Here is a 12675-nt window from a genome sequence, read left to right on the forward strand (position 1 = left end):
TACATCACTTTGACAAGATTATTTCAAAATAGAATAATGTATGATTTTGAATGAGACAAATAAAGTACTCAATTTAGATTTTCAGAATTTGCTGGTTAACTATATCTATTCATTAATATTTCCACCTCAAATATACAAAAACTTTAGTAACTGATCCATATGTTTCACTCTAAGAGATACATTTTTCTTTTTAACAGGTCACGTGACATGTTTTTAAATATAGAAATATTACGCTTTCTATGTTTTTCCTCTCTTTTACTATTCCCTCCGTCCTACTTTAGGAGTCCCGGTTTACCATTTTTTGGTGTCCCACTTTAGGAGTTCCGGTTGAAATATTCCATAAATGGTATTAGGCCTCACATTCCACTAACTTTTTCCCACTCACATTTTATTATAAAACTAATATAAAAAAGTAGGACTCACATTCCACTATCTTTTTAAGGCCTAACCAGAACCCAACTTATTAAGAAAACTATCAATCTGAACACGAACTCGACTTGCTACCTTCAAACCCAAACACGATTTGCACCCGATACGAACCCGTTAACGACTAGTACATAATATCTGAATTAACGTTTTGTATCTATAAGTATAAACTTATTTTTCATAAATTTATTCAAATTATCCTTTTATTCTAAACACTAATTGATTTAGTACTATTTTTCATTTGGATCTCTCACGGTACATTGTATTTTATTTCATTTCTTTCAAATACTTAAATTTTTGTAATTTGAAATATAATTTGAAGCTTGTAATTTCAAATATTTTTTATATATTATAACACATGGAGAAATATGCAAAATAGAATCATTACATGGCATTTAATATTATTATCCAAAATTACATGAATGAAGACATAATTATATATTTTGAATATATTAACTAATATACTTGAAGTGTCACACGCCTAGACGTTGATAGCAACAACCTTCTATCGCCGAACTAGCTCCTATATATCATTTGATGCACTATAATATATAACAGATTATTAATCATAAATTCATTTTATAATATGGGTCTAAAATTTGTTGTGGTTCATCATAATATTTAAATATATCAATTTATATAGCAGTCATATAATTAAAGGATATGTTACAACTTACATGTTGGGTTCCGCATGTTATCATCATACCATCTCTATTATGATATTATTACGCACTATGAAAATAATTATAAAAGTAATATTAAAATAATACAGTAAATGAAATATTGAAAATATTGTGATTTATCATATAGTATACTAATAATTTTTCATGATCTTATCAATTTATGGAGCAAGCGATATACATTTGAATGTTGTATTACTATTATATGTGTTGAGTCCAACAATGTCTCATCATTGAATGACCCATATTATAATGTTAATAACTTTAGATAGAATAATCAACTATAATATTATTTTCAAAATTAAAAGTTAGAAATTATTGATAAAATATCAATGGTTTCAAAAATAATATGAGAGAATTTCCTAACAAAAAAATGTTTTCCTAATTTATACTTTGTAAAAAAAAAAGTAATTTATTTATCTTTATATCATTGTGATAGTTTAAAATGAAAACACACACAAAAAGCCCAAAAGCCCCACACATAAAATAAGCTTAATCACCCCTCTTATTCTCTTTATTGGGCCCCACTGAATAAGACATTGTTAGCCCCTTAAATGTTGTTAGAGCATCCGCTACGGCGGATATCCCGCCGGACGTCCAACCGGAGTGCCGAATGTCCGCTCAGGACGTCCGCCATTAGGCAATAACCCGGTGGACGCGGATGTGTGTTGAGGACACCGGAGTTCCGCGGTCTTCGGAGGATGTCCGTCGCGACGTCCGCCATTGCAAGTTCCCGGCAGACGTCCCGATTTTTAATTAAAAAAAAAACTCTATATATACAGCTCGTTGAACTTCATTTCATTCGCACCATCTATTTTAACGAGTTTCTCTCTCTCTCTCTCTCTCTCTACGCTTCTTTTAGTATATCCAAAATGGCTAGTGGCAGTGGTAGTGGTGCGGGTGGTGATGACGTACGCCGGCGAATTAAAGAACGGTTGCGGTCCGTTACATCGAGGGAGATAAATCGTGTGTTACAAGCCGCCTTACAGCGGCAGCGGCAGCCGGCGGTACATCGACCCATCCATCGTCGAGTTATAGTCCCCCAGGACCACATCACTGCACACCATCGGTTGTATGAGGACTACTTCGCACCAGAGCCGCGGTTTGGGGAGAACATGTTCCGGCGACGTTTTAGGATGCGTCGTCCGCTATTTCTGTGTATCGTAGGCGCTTTAGAGTGTCTATACGAATGTTTCAGCATGAGGGAGGATGCGGCCGGTAAACCCGGCCACACGCCCAAATAGAAGTGCACTGCCACAATCAAGCAGCTCGCATACGGAGGTGCGGCCGATATGTTCGACGAATACCTCCACATCGGTGAGACGAGTGCCCGCGATTGCCTGAAGTATTTTTGTTAGGGCGTTTGGGAGATATTCGGTGATGAGTATCTTTGGAAGCCTACCCTCGATGACTGTCAGGCTCTGATGGATATGCACGGGTCTCAACACGGGTTTCTGAGAATATTGGGCAACATAGATTGTATGCATTGGGCTGGAAGAACTGCCCCGCCGCCTGGAAAGGGGTGTACACTACCGGTTTCAAGGGTAAGAATCCCACGATGATCCTTGAAGCGGTAGCTGACTACCGGCTGTGGATTTGGCATGCGTACTTTGGAGTAGCCGGATCGAACAACGACATCAACGTCCTCCAGTCATCGCCCCTTTTCAACGACCAGTGCTTGGGCGTTGGTCTGACCGCCAGTTTCATCACCAACGGCAACCAGCACAATATGGGCTATTATTTTGCGGATGGGATATACCCTATGTGGCTCGTCTTCGCGAAGACAATCAAATGCGAAACAGAAGAAAAGAAGATCGATTTTGCGAGTCGTCAGGAGGCAGCACGAAAGGATGTGGAGCGGGCATTTGGTGTACTCCAAGCTCGATGGGCAGCAGTGAAGGGTCCATCATGGCTGTGGTGTATTGACTGCGTCGGTTGATGTCATGTACGCATGTATTATCATGCACAACATGATTGTTGAAGATAAAGGTCCAGCCCTGACTAATTGGTCCACTGATGATGTTGATGTTGCCGGTCTAAGCCATGGTGTGGCCACCGCCAATGTACGTATGGGGGTACCCCATGGAGAGGCCGATCGGGTCCGTGCATTTGCCGACATGCCGCAACGACAAGCCCATATTCGACTCCAGAACAATATAATTGAAGAGCTATGGACGCGAAGGGGTCGTCGTAGTTGATATTTATAATGTAATTTGTTTAGTTTTTTTTTTTTTTGAAATGTACTTTTTTATTTTTTTTTAATGAAATTATCATTGCACTTTCTCCGTCTATATTCGTGTCGAAATTTAAATTACGTAAAAATTGTTTTATTCCGTAAAATATTTAATTTGGTTAATTTGTGAATTTTTATTATTGTGGATATCCGCGCGGGATGTCCGCCATTGTGCAGTGAGATGTCCTTATGACGTGGCAGTGCAGTGGGAGGTTCTTATGACGTGGCATGAGGTGTTTTTGGGATGTCCGTCGGAACATCCGCACCACTGTGGATGGCTCTTAATAAGTATAGCATTGTCAAAGAGATAATTATTTTCAGAAACACTCGAATAATCTTTTCGTGATCAAATTTAATCTTTTGCACCTGATGAGAAATTCTTATACTCCTTGTTTTCTTTTAAAAATGAGTGAAAGAGCAATGAAGATTGAATCTCAAATCTCTCCAAATCTACATAATGTGGCATGCATTAACATTGTCGTCGTTGAAGAAGTTGCTGACTTTGTCGTCACCGCGTTGGGTGACGGGCAGCGAGCCGTGGCGGTCGGGCATATTGTAGCCGTGGCGCCAATAGTTGTAGCTCTCTTTGTACTCGACCGTAGTGTCCTTGAAATATTGGTTGGCCGTTGTGAAGTAGAGTGGTGGGTTAGGGTACGGCCAAAACTCCGCCCTCTTCCCCGCCCTCCGCACGGCCTTCAACACCTTATTCCGGTCAACGTATCCCAACACCGTCACCTTCTCCATCTCCAACTCCACCTCGACCGAGTCCACCCCTGTCCGATTTCTCTATTTTAATTTATTTAAAAATAATAAAAGTAACATAATTTAATACAATACCTCGGAGTTTGTGAATGGCCTCTTTGACTACTCTTTCGCATCCATTGCAACACATCCTAACTTTGAGCTCCACTGTCTGTAAAGTGGCGTCATTAATTCAAATTAATATTCTTTTTTTCAAAAGATGCTGCTTCCACTACATTAATCATACGCATATTCACCATTCACCAAAAGGATCGAAAACGAACCAAGTAACCTATTAACATCTTTATATCATAAATAATAAATCGAACTCAATTAAATTATATGGAACCTTGAACATAGATCTCAATTAATTATATGGAACCTTGAACATAGATGATTATGTTTATACAGACCAAACATGAGAACTCATCCCAAAAGATTAGTCTGCTAAGAAAGAGAACTCATTAAATCTATATATCCTACACCAGTTGTTCTCACAACCGCTGTGAAAATGGAGTCAGTAACACAATCCATAACATACTTATCTTGATCTAGCCTGTAGGTCGATCGGAGGTTTGAGTTATCTAGAAGAATTAATGTGTCACACTTCATGACATACCTCTCTATATAGGTTGGAGGTTCGAGTTATCTACAAGGATTAGTATGTGTCATAATTCATAACATACTTCTCATCTTGCTTGTAGGTCGAAGGTTTGAGTTATCTAGATATACATAAACTACATGGCATATAATGATTAATGATACTATAGTAGTACAAATATGAAGCAATGTGTATGTAAACATTATATTGATAAATAACATGAACGATAGAAAAAAGATGAATGCATATGTATATGGACTAAACCTGAAGAGAGATAGGGCGAGCCTTAGGCATGGCTTGGAAATGAGCAGTGTGATGATGATCTTGATAGTAATAAGCAAAGGCAGAAAACAAAGGGCCGAATAGCCTCTTTACCAACTTACCCATTTTTTTGAGTGAATATAAAGAGATGATCAAGAAAGGATTAGCGACTAATCCAACTTGAACCCAAAATTATTCCTCAAAAGAGCATCTCTTGCTTTCTTCATTTATATTCTCTCCAGTCTAATTCTCTTTTATTTTAATAATTTTTGGGTTCGTGGCATGTCGACTAACTCTGCAATATTCTTTTTCCTCAACTAAATATCTAATTCCTTAACACCATATATAAATTAAAGTGTGTGTATAAAATAAAAATGAGCCTTTTGGGAGGGAATGGCATCAGTGCTTTTTTGATCTCAAATGGCTTCTGACACTACTGAATAACAGAATATTTCAGTAGATGGGTGTAAGCAAATCGATATCATCAGTTAAAATGCAAAGTTAACAAATATTCTATGTTTTTATTTTATTTTGTAGAGATATCTATTTTTGTTTCACCATCTTTCTCCAATATAACTCGGATGGAAAAGATGATATAGCTACATTTGTGAACTCTTATGAACATATAATAGTGTAATAATATCTACTACTTCATAAATCACCTTCATGACTTGGGGTATTTTAGACCAATTTTTTTTTTTTAAATGTGCAAAGTGCAATAACTTCTCATGATATTTTTTTAAGAATAGCAAACGTAAGTTCAGGATCCATTTATGTCACTCTATAACTTAACTTAATGCTTATTATTTTTGGTGAATCGATTATTTTTGCAAATATTGACAACTTGGGTCCTAAATAGAGTGTACATCACGTGTGCCCAAACCCAAAAGATACTACACGTATTGATAGAGAGATCGTGATATATGGACTAAAGCAACAAAGATTTTTGGTTCCAATATTCCTACGATAATTATTGTTATCTGAATTTTGACGTGCTATGCCAAAGGTTCTATTTCAAGCGTACACAACCAATCTCATTTTAGTTTATTGGATACGTAAGATTTTATTAACCAATTCAATGCCCCGGGTCAAATCATGTACTAATTAATTCTCTTTTATGTTGCTAATATATACTAGTAAGTTGTAACCATAGTATTATGGAAGGCTATCTACTTGTGAGTTATTCCAATTTTAACATGGTAAGAAAATGTACGATAGAACAGACCCAAGATTATTTATTAGAGAAAAGATAGTTGAACTAATAATACTAGTCAAAAGAGAGGCATATAAAAAATAGGAGTGCGCGGCGGCACCACTCCACTTACAAAATAATACATAAAAGTGTAACTAAAATGGAAATTTTGAATCTTCAGTTCTAAGCCATAAAAATTATAATAGTAATATCTTAAACCCTGATAATAAGTAAAGGACATATGGGCACTGTCTCGGACCCATACTTAAACACAAATTGTGCAAAAGTGTGTAATATATATTGAAAAATGTATAATATTTGGACAGATTATTTTACTGGAATACAAATCTAATATGTAGCCCCCCATGTATTAGTAGGTATGAAAGAGATTCTGAGAAAGTAAAGAACTTCTTAAACAACGCCATAGTCATAATACAACATTATGTCTCCCTCTACACGAACTAAATTTATACAGGAAAAGCATGTGGCTCAGTCACCTAATACACCAAATTGTGATTAGCAAGAAAGGAACAGTGATGCTAATAATTAAGATTACAGACAAATAGTACTTTACATGTCAACCTTGTAGAGCTGCAGCTTGGGGCTTATCCATATCCCAATAAGAACTGATAGGATTATAGCTATGTATACACCCACGACATACACTTTCATAGCGCCTGCACCTCCGCGAACAGATAGGAGTCCTGATTTTTTAGGCGAGGGCGTTCTCACCCTGCTGTTTTGTCCATGTTTTGTGGCTAAGTTTGGATCACTTTTATGGGCAATCTCGGCATCCTGATTCAGTAGAGAGGAAGGCTTATCGGTATTTTCAGAAGCAAGAATATAAAGATTTAGATATGATCCCTTTCAGCTATAGGAATGCATGAACTCTTCCACATTATTTGCAAGTCAATACATACTGTGTGTAATGAATAAATGGAACTAACCTGTTTGCTAAGTGATTGTGATTCATCGTCCTTGGATCTGTCGTTATACTTGGACTCTGGTCTGGGACTCAACCAAAGGCGCAATCGCCTTGGAGCAGTTCCCTGGGATGCATAGTTCATCAAATTTGGTGGATTTCGTGGCTGGCGAGATCGAATCTTGATTCCAGTTTCACTAACAGGGAAATTATCATCTTTGCCTGAAATAGGGTAGCAAAATGTCTCAATTCGTCTAAGGAATGATCCTCCAAATGTATTTGCTAAAGAATCCATTTCTTCAGCAGCATGGCAAGAAGGGGAATGATCGGTGGAAAAGCTTGGACATTGGTCATCCTGCAGGTTGTCAATAGTGGCAGGATTTAGGAAATATCAGGGCTCGATCATTTCATGCTCAATACACAGCTACATTTTATGGAAGTATCCAGAAAACTAGGAATAGGGGCACGATTGATCTAAAATTGCTACAGGGGGTCTTATAGATATCAGAATGATGATCAAGTTAGAAACCCCAATGCATTTGAAAGACTAACTTGTAGTGCAACAAGATCAAAATACTAAGAGAAGGTTTGGTTTCATTTTCTGTTCTAACTTCCATTATCCAGTGGTTCCACTGCAGTTTACCATGTTGTATTAGCGGAAATAAAAAAATATGATCCGACGAATGATTTTTAGCCTATAGTTATTGTATTTTGAAATAATATACTTTGGTGACTATTGCATCTTTTGATAACAAATGGTGGGGATCCACTTCAAAATTTGTTTATAGTAAAAGAAAAAAATGCATATCATATAATTGATAGGTCCCACTGTGATGATGATATGAGACTAAATGTTTTAGAAAAATGGTATTTCAAGTGCAAAAAAGAATGAAGCAATCATGCATCTAGTATTAAGATTAACAAAAAATAGGAAAAGAATATTTGAAAATAAACAAGAGAGGCCTATCCATGCTACCTCTGCTTGAACATTGCCATGTGTTTTATGCTATATGAAATGAAGGTACAATCTTACCTGACAAATTGCAAGTGGTGCATGCATTGGATCATCAATGTAGCTAGGAAAAAAGTTCTCGCTCGGATCATAGGTCTTGTGGTTAGTGGAGGCTTCGTAGAAGCAGTTTCCATGGTTTTGAAGGCCTTTCAATAGCTCTGAAAGGGATGCATCCGGTTCAGAAGTGCCATCTTGGAAATGAAATCCATTTCTTTCATAGCCAAAGTCAGCAGCAAAGGGTGAACCAATGGGAGACACCAAATCTTCATAACTGTGTGAGTGAAGGGCACCTAAGTCCACGTTATTAAATTGATTGTATGTGGCTCCTTCCGACATTGAATTGGTTTGCAGAGGCAGAGACACCTGATGAATATGGCGAAGACAACAGCTAAAATTTGAGTCTATTTATTATTTCAGATGTTAAATAGTATAAAGATGAAAAGTAGCACAGGATAATCCAAATTTTCTTATCACCTCCATTGCTGTTTCTTCTCCTGAATGATCAATACCATCAGATACACAGCTTTCAACAGGTGCTAGGTTAGTAGGAGTCTGACAATCAGCTGGATCTTTCAACCACTTCTTTACCTCTTCCGATTCCTCAACCATTTGCATATCCAGCATTGATGTCTCTCGAAACACATCTGAAGATACATCATCCGGAGAAGATTTATATGTACAAGGGACTGAGCCCATATGTTTGACTCCACTGCATTTCCAATTGTCAAGCCTCTCATCTGCCTTGTGGAACAAGCGGAATAGGACATAGTCACCCTGGAGCAATGGGAAAGAAGTTAATTAGAAACAAGATACTAGCAAGTAACCAGAAACCGGAATCTCAATCAGAAAGATGCAGAAGCCAGAAAATAATGAGTATTAGTACTTAATATATATGTAAAAGGAATTTAGCATGGAGCCAGAAAATAATGAGTATTCATGTTTATGGTATTATGCATATGTTTCCCACATTTGCATGAGAGGAGGAGCAAGAGACAGAAAGACAGTATATAATTGTTGACCTGTCCAGGAGCAGTGCCATTAAGATCTGGCTCAGTGGCACGATACTCGTGCATTATCCAATTTGTCCGTTCACCCTTTGGAGCACGACCCCTATAAAACACTAGAGTTTTCTTCAATCCAATTCCAATCACATGTGAGTGGGAGTGACCTTCGGAGGATGACTTGCGAGATTTTATGGTACGATCCTTTCCTGTTGCTTTCCAGTAACCAGCTTCTGTGGCTCTATTAGAACGATACCCATTTGGATATTTTTTATCGCGGGGGCAAAAGAAAAACCATTCTGGGTCATCGGATTTTACAACGGAGAGTGCTGAACAAAATCAAACAATCAGGGTATAGAAATCTTCATTAGTCTAGAGATATGGCCTTATAATCCATAAAGAAACTCACATTGCCCAATTGACCCATACTAAACTGTAGCTTGGACACACTTCAGGTTACTTAAAAACTACATATGAAAAAGGAAAAGTAGGAAGTGAAACTTATCACACCAGAAATTTCCTTGAGGCTAAGTCAAAAGGAATGTGGCTAATTTACTTCTCTTAGTAATAGTACTAGATTATAACAGGGCCTTCTTTAACCTTGCAATCTTAAACAACAACTCAAAGTAACATTTTACCTAGACCAGTCAGTATTATTTTGTGACGCATACACTAGATTATTTGAAGGGTAAAGGGTCGATTTAGTCTCATCGTTTGGGGGCGTTTACCATTTAGTACCCATCTTTTCATTTTTGTGGATGAGATGTCCTACAAAAAAAATCTGGCATGTGACAGCTGAAATTACACGTCGATTACCCAAGATACACGTTGATTAATCAAATTGCACGCTGATTACCAAAAACTAAACAACGATTACTCAATCGACGTGTAATTTTTGACTGTCGGGTCATATTTCGATCACCAAAATTTTTCCGCACGGCATTTTGTTCCCAAAATGATACGATGGGTACTAAGTGGTAAATTACCTAAACCGTGGGACATTTTTGGGAAAATGCTCCAAACGATCGTACAAAATCAACCATTTACCCTTCCTTAAATGATCCACACTACAATCTACAATATGAACAGTTTAAAGTTTCAATTGATTATCAGCCAGAAGTAACAATTTCTCCTAAGTTAAAGTGCACATTTGATAAAGCAACAGGTTACAACACCAAAAACTATTAAATGCTACAACTTCAACGTCAATCAACAGAGCAAGGAAAAGCGTACCAGGGAGATCCCAGGGCTCCCATTTACAGACGTCGATCTCAGGGATGACATCAACAGCGGAATGGCGGCCGTTGATCTTGAGCCTCAAATAATGGTTGACGAGCTCCTCGTCCGTGGGCCGGAAGCGGAACCCCTTGGGCAGAGCCTCCAATTTCATCGCATTAACCTCCAAAATTCAGCGCAGTTTCGAAATTTCTACAGCTATTGATCCCTAGAATGGTCAAATCGGAGAAGAAAAAGGTCCTTGAGCTCCGAAATGATCTACTTTTTGGTTCACGTGGTGGCCAACTACAAAAAGGTGACGAGCAGTAGCCAATCAGAGGACGTCAGTGTTGTCCTCTGCAATGGACGAATTGCTGCGATCAAATCACTGTAACAATCATTCACTCCCATGCCCAATACCTCAGCAATTATACTTGTACACGCCAATCTCGAAACGATATTAGGCTCGTGTTGCTCGATACCTTAATTTATAAGTTTCCTTTTGGATAATGGCAATTATTGTAAATATCTGTGTGTGTTTTTTATTCAATTTTGATGACTCAACTCAAGCCTAATCATAAATTGTTTTATACTAGTAGGACTTTAAATGGGCTCACATTACTAAATAAATAAACCTTTGTTTTTATACGGATGACTAGAATCCTTAATCATTAATTGTTTTATGATGATAATTTAAATGGGCTCATATTAATATCCTCAACCTCGGATTTGGGTCCGCTTTAGAGTGTCCACGTGCCACAGACACGATTCCGTCCAAGGCATAGCCACAAAAACTTTTCCACAGCCACAAAAACTTTTCCATCTAATAGTGGTCACGCCACAGACACAAACCACGTTATTTTATCAATAGTTGGTATATTTTAATTGGATTGGAACAAAATTAATTAGATAAAAATAAATAGGATGGAATGAAATATTGATTGGAACAAAATTAATTGGACAGCCGCGTCAGCGCCACGGCCCATGCCCATCGCCCCTTCCTCGTCACAAATGCGGCTCACGGTCGTCCACCCCACCCCACCCCGCCGCAGATCCATCGTTTCCAGCAATAGCGGCCCGCAGCGCCTGCCGCGCCGCTCCTATTGGAGTCACTCTTACACAGCAGCCAAAATTTCACGTGTTGGCTATGTAGATAACTTGGCACCACGAAATCCGTAAAATGACATGAATGTTCATTACATATACTCCCTCCGTTTCGCCATAGTTGAGGCGGAACTTTTGGGCAAGGAGTTTTAGAAATGAATGTTGGATGTATTAAATAAATAGATTAAAAAGTAAGAGAGAGGAAAAGGTAGAGAGAATAAAGTATGAAGTGAATAAAGTAGAGAGAATAAAGTAAAAAAGAGTAAAGTAAGAAAGAGAAAAAAGTTACAAAATATGGAAATGACTCAACTATGAAGAAACTTCCCGAAATGGTAAAATGACTCAACTATAGCGAAACGGAGGGAGTAGATGATTAGTATTGAAAATTTTTAATTCGATAGAATTTCAGTTGGATTAGTTTACACTCAATTATCTCACAATTTGATAGGGTTGATCCCGAACTCGATAGATTGACCAAGATACAACTATATACTTATTATTTGTTTTTACAACTGATTCGACAATTTAACTATGATTTTGATCAAAATGGATTACTACGTACACGATAATAAACTAAAATTAACAATCCAACTTCTATCTAATATGTACATGCGACAAAGTTTTGTTAATATAATATACTCCCTCCTTTTCTTGTTATCTGAGTCATATTTTATTTTGGGTTGTCCCAAATTACTTGAGTCATTTTTTTTTTTTTAAACAAAATATCTAATCTCACATACTTTATTTCTTCTTTTACTTTGCTTTCTCTTCTTTTTTTTTAATTTATTATTTCCTCTACTTTATTTAATTATTTAAACACAACTTTCTTAAATCTCATGTCGAAAGGAAACGCCGCAAATAACTTAGGACGGAGGGAGTAATACGGATTACTACTAGATAACGGAATAGGAAAATTGAAGTTTAGAATTGCAAAACATTCGTAAAATTTATTAAAAGTGTGTTTCATTTTTAATTTATAAATCTCAAATTATATTTTTTAGTATTAAGATCTATTATAACAATATTCTCATTCAATAATCCATTATTTATCGAGCGGTTCATTCAACCATTATCATATTTTCAAATTTAATATTACTAGTATATACTAATCGCGTTAAATTTACGTACTCCATTTATCTATAAAATTCTCTCAATTGAATATTTTTATAGTAGTATTTTATAAATATAAGTCTCGTTATGCATTGAGATGAGTGAATTATCGAAAAATTAGAAGAATAACTATGGTCCAAGAGTATTTGATTTTTGCGATATAACCCGGGTGGTGTA

At 37.0% G+C, this 12675-nt stretch overlaps 3 protein-coding genes across 3 annotated transcripts; 1 reads left to right on the top strand and 2 right to left on the bottom strand.

Moving 5' to 3' along the window:
• The first annotated feature begins 2398 nt into the window (after positions 1-2398).
• LOC125220216 lies at positions 2399-3045 on the top strand. The gene is made up of 3 exons (XM_048122380.1): positions 2399-2423; positions 2525-2650; positions 2726-3045. The coding sequence occupies exons 1-3, from the start codon at positions 2399-2401 to the stop codon at positions 3043-3045; spliced, it is 471 nt and encodes a 156-aa protein (XP_047978337.1).
• Positions 3046-3706: 661 nt separating this feature from the next.
• Positions 3707-5116, bottom strand: LOC125185552 (heavy metal-associated isoprenylated plant protein 30-like). Its single transcript, XM_048082108.1, has 3 exons — positions 4946-5116; positions 4177-4252; positions 3707-4112 (listed from the first exon to the last, which is right to left on the bottom strand). The coding sequence occupies exons 1-3, from the start codon at positions 5066-5068 to the stop codon at positions 3790-3792; spliced, it is 522 nt and encodes a 173-aa protein (XP_047938065.1). The 5' UTR covers positions 5069-5116; the 3' UTR covers positions 3707-3789.
• A 1410-nt stretch (positions 5117-6526) lies between these two features.
• LOC125219180 (protein NTM1-like 9) lies at positions 6527-10731 on the bottom strand. Its single transcript, XM_048121086.1, has 7 exons — positions 10303-10731; positions 9088-9398; positions 8543-8842; positions 8090-8431; positions 7082-7411; positions 6717-6929; positions 6527-6631 (listed from the first exon to the last, which is right to left on the bottom strand). The coding sequence occupies exons 1-7, from the start codon at positions 10457-10459 to the stop codon at positions 6602-6604; spliced, it is 1683 nt and encodes a 560-aa protein (XP_047977043.1). The 5' UTR covers positions 10460-10731; the 3' UTR covers positions 6527-6601.
• Between the last annotated feature and the right edge of the window lie 1944 nt (positions 10732-12675).

Source organism: Salvia hispanica, chromosome 4 (assembly GCF_023119035.1).
Source record: "Salvia hispanica cultivar TCC Black 2014 chromosome 4, UniMelb_Shisp_WGS_1.0, whole genome shotgun sequence".
In the NCBI taxonomy this organism is placed as follows: Eukaryota; Viridiplantae; Streptophyta; class Magnoliopsida; order Lamiales; family Lamiaceae; genus Salvia; species Salvia hispanica.

Excerpts from the sequence above, each read along its gene's own strand:
- LOC125220216 (XM_048122380.1), top strand. The coding sequence starts at position 2,399 with ATGTTCGACGAATACCTCCACATCG. Across the intron at positions 2,424-2,524 it reads CGACGAATACCTCCACATCG|GCTCTGATGGATATGCACGG; the intron begins GTGAGACGAGTG and ends GATGACTGTCAG. Across the intron at positions 2,651-2,725 it reads GTACACTACCGGTTTCAAGG|CCGGATCGAACAACGACATC; the intron begins GTAAGAATCCCA and ends ACTTTGGAGTAG.
- LOC125185552 (XM_048082108.1), bottom strand. The coding sequence starts at position 5,068 with ATGGGTAAGTTGGTAAAGAGGCTATTCGGCCCTTTGTTTTCTGCCTTT. Across the intron at positions 4,253-4,945 it reads CTCGCCCTATCTCTCTTCAG|ACAGTGGAGCTCAAAGTTAG; the intron begins GTTTAGTCCATA and ends GCCACTTTACAG. Across the intron at positions 4,113-4,176 it reads GGCCATTCACAAACTCCGAG|GGGTGGACTCGGTCGAGGTG; the intron begins GTATTGTATTAA and ends GAAATCGGACAG.
- LOC125219180 (XM_048121086.1), bottom strand. The coding sequence starts at position 10,459 with ATGAAATTGGAGGCTCTGCCCAAGGGGTTCCGCTTCCGGCCCACGGAC. Across the intron at positions 8,843-9,087 it reads ATGGCACTGCTCCTGGACAG|GGTGACTATGTCCTATTCCG; the intron begins GTCAACAATTAT and ends CCATTGCTCCAG. Across the intron at positions 8,432-8,542 it reads GAGAAGAAACAGCAATGGAG|GTGTCTCTGCCTCTGCAAAC; the intron begins GTGATAAGAAAA and ends CATATTCATCAG.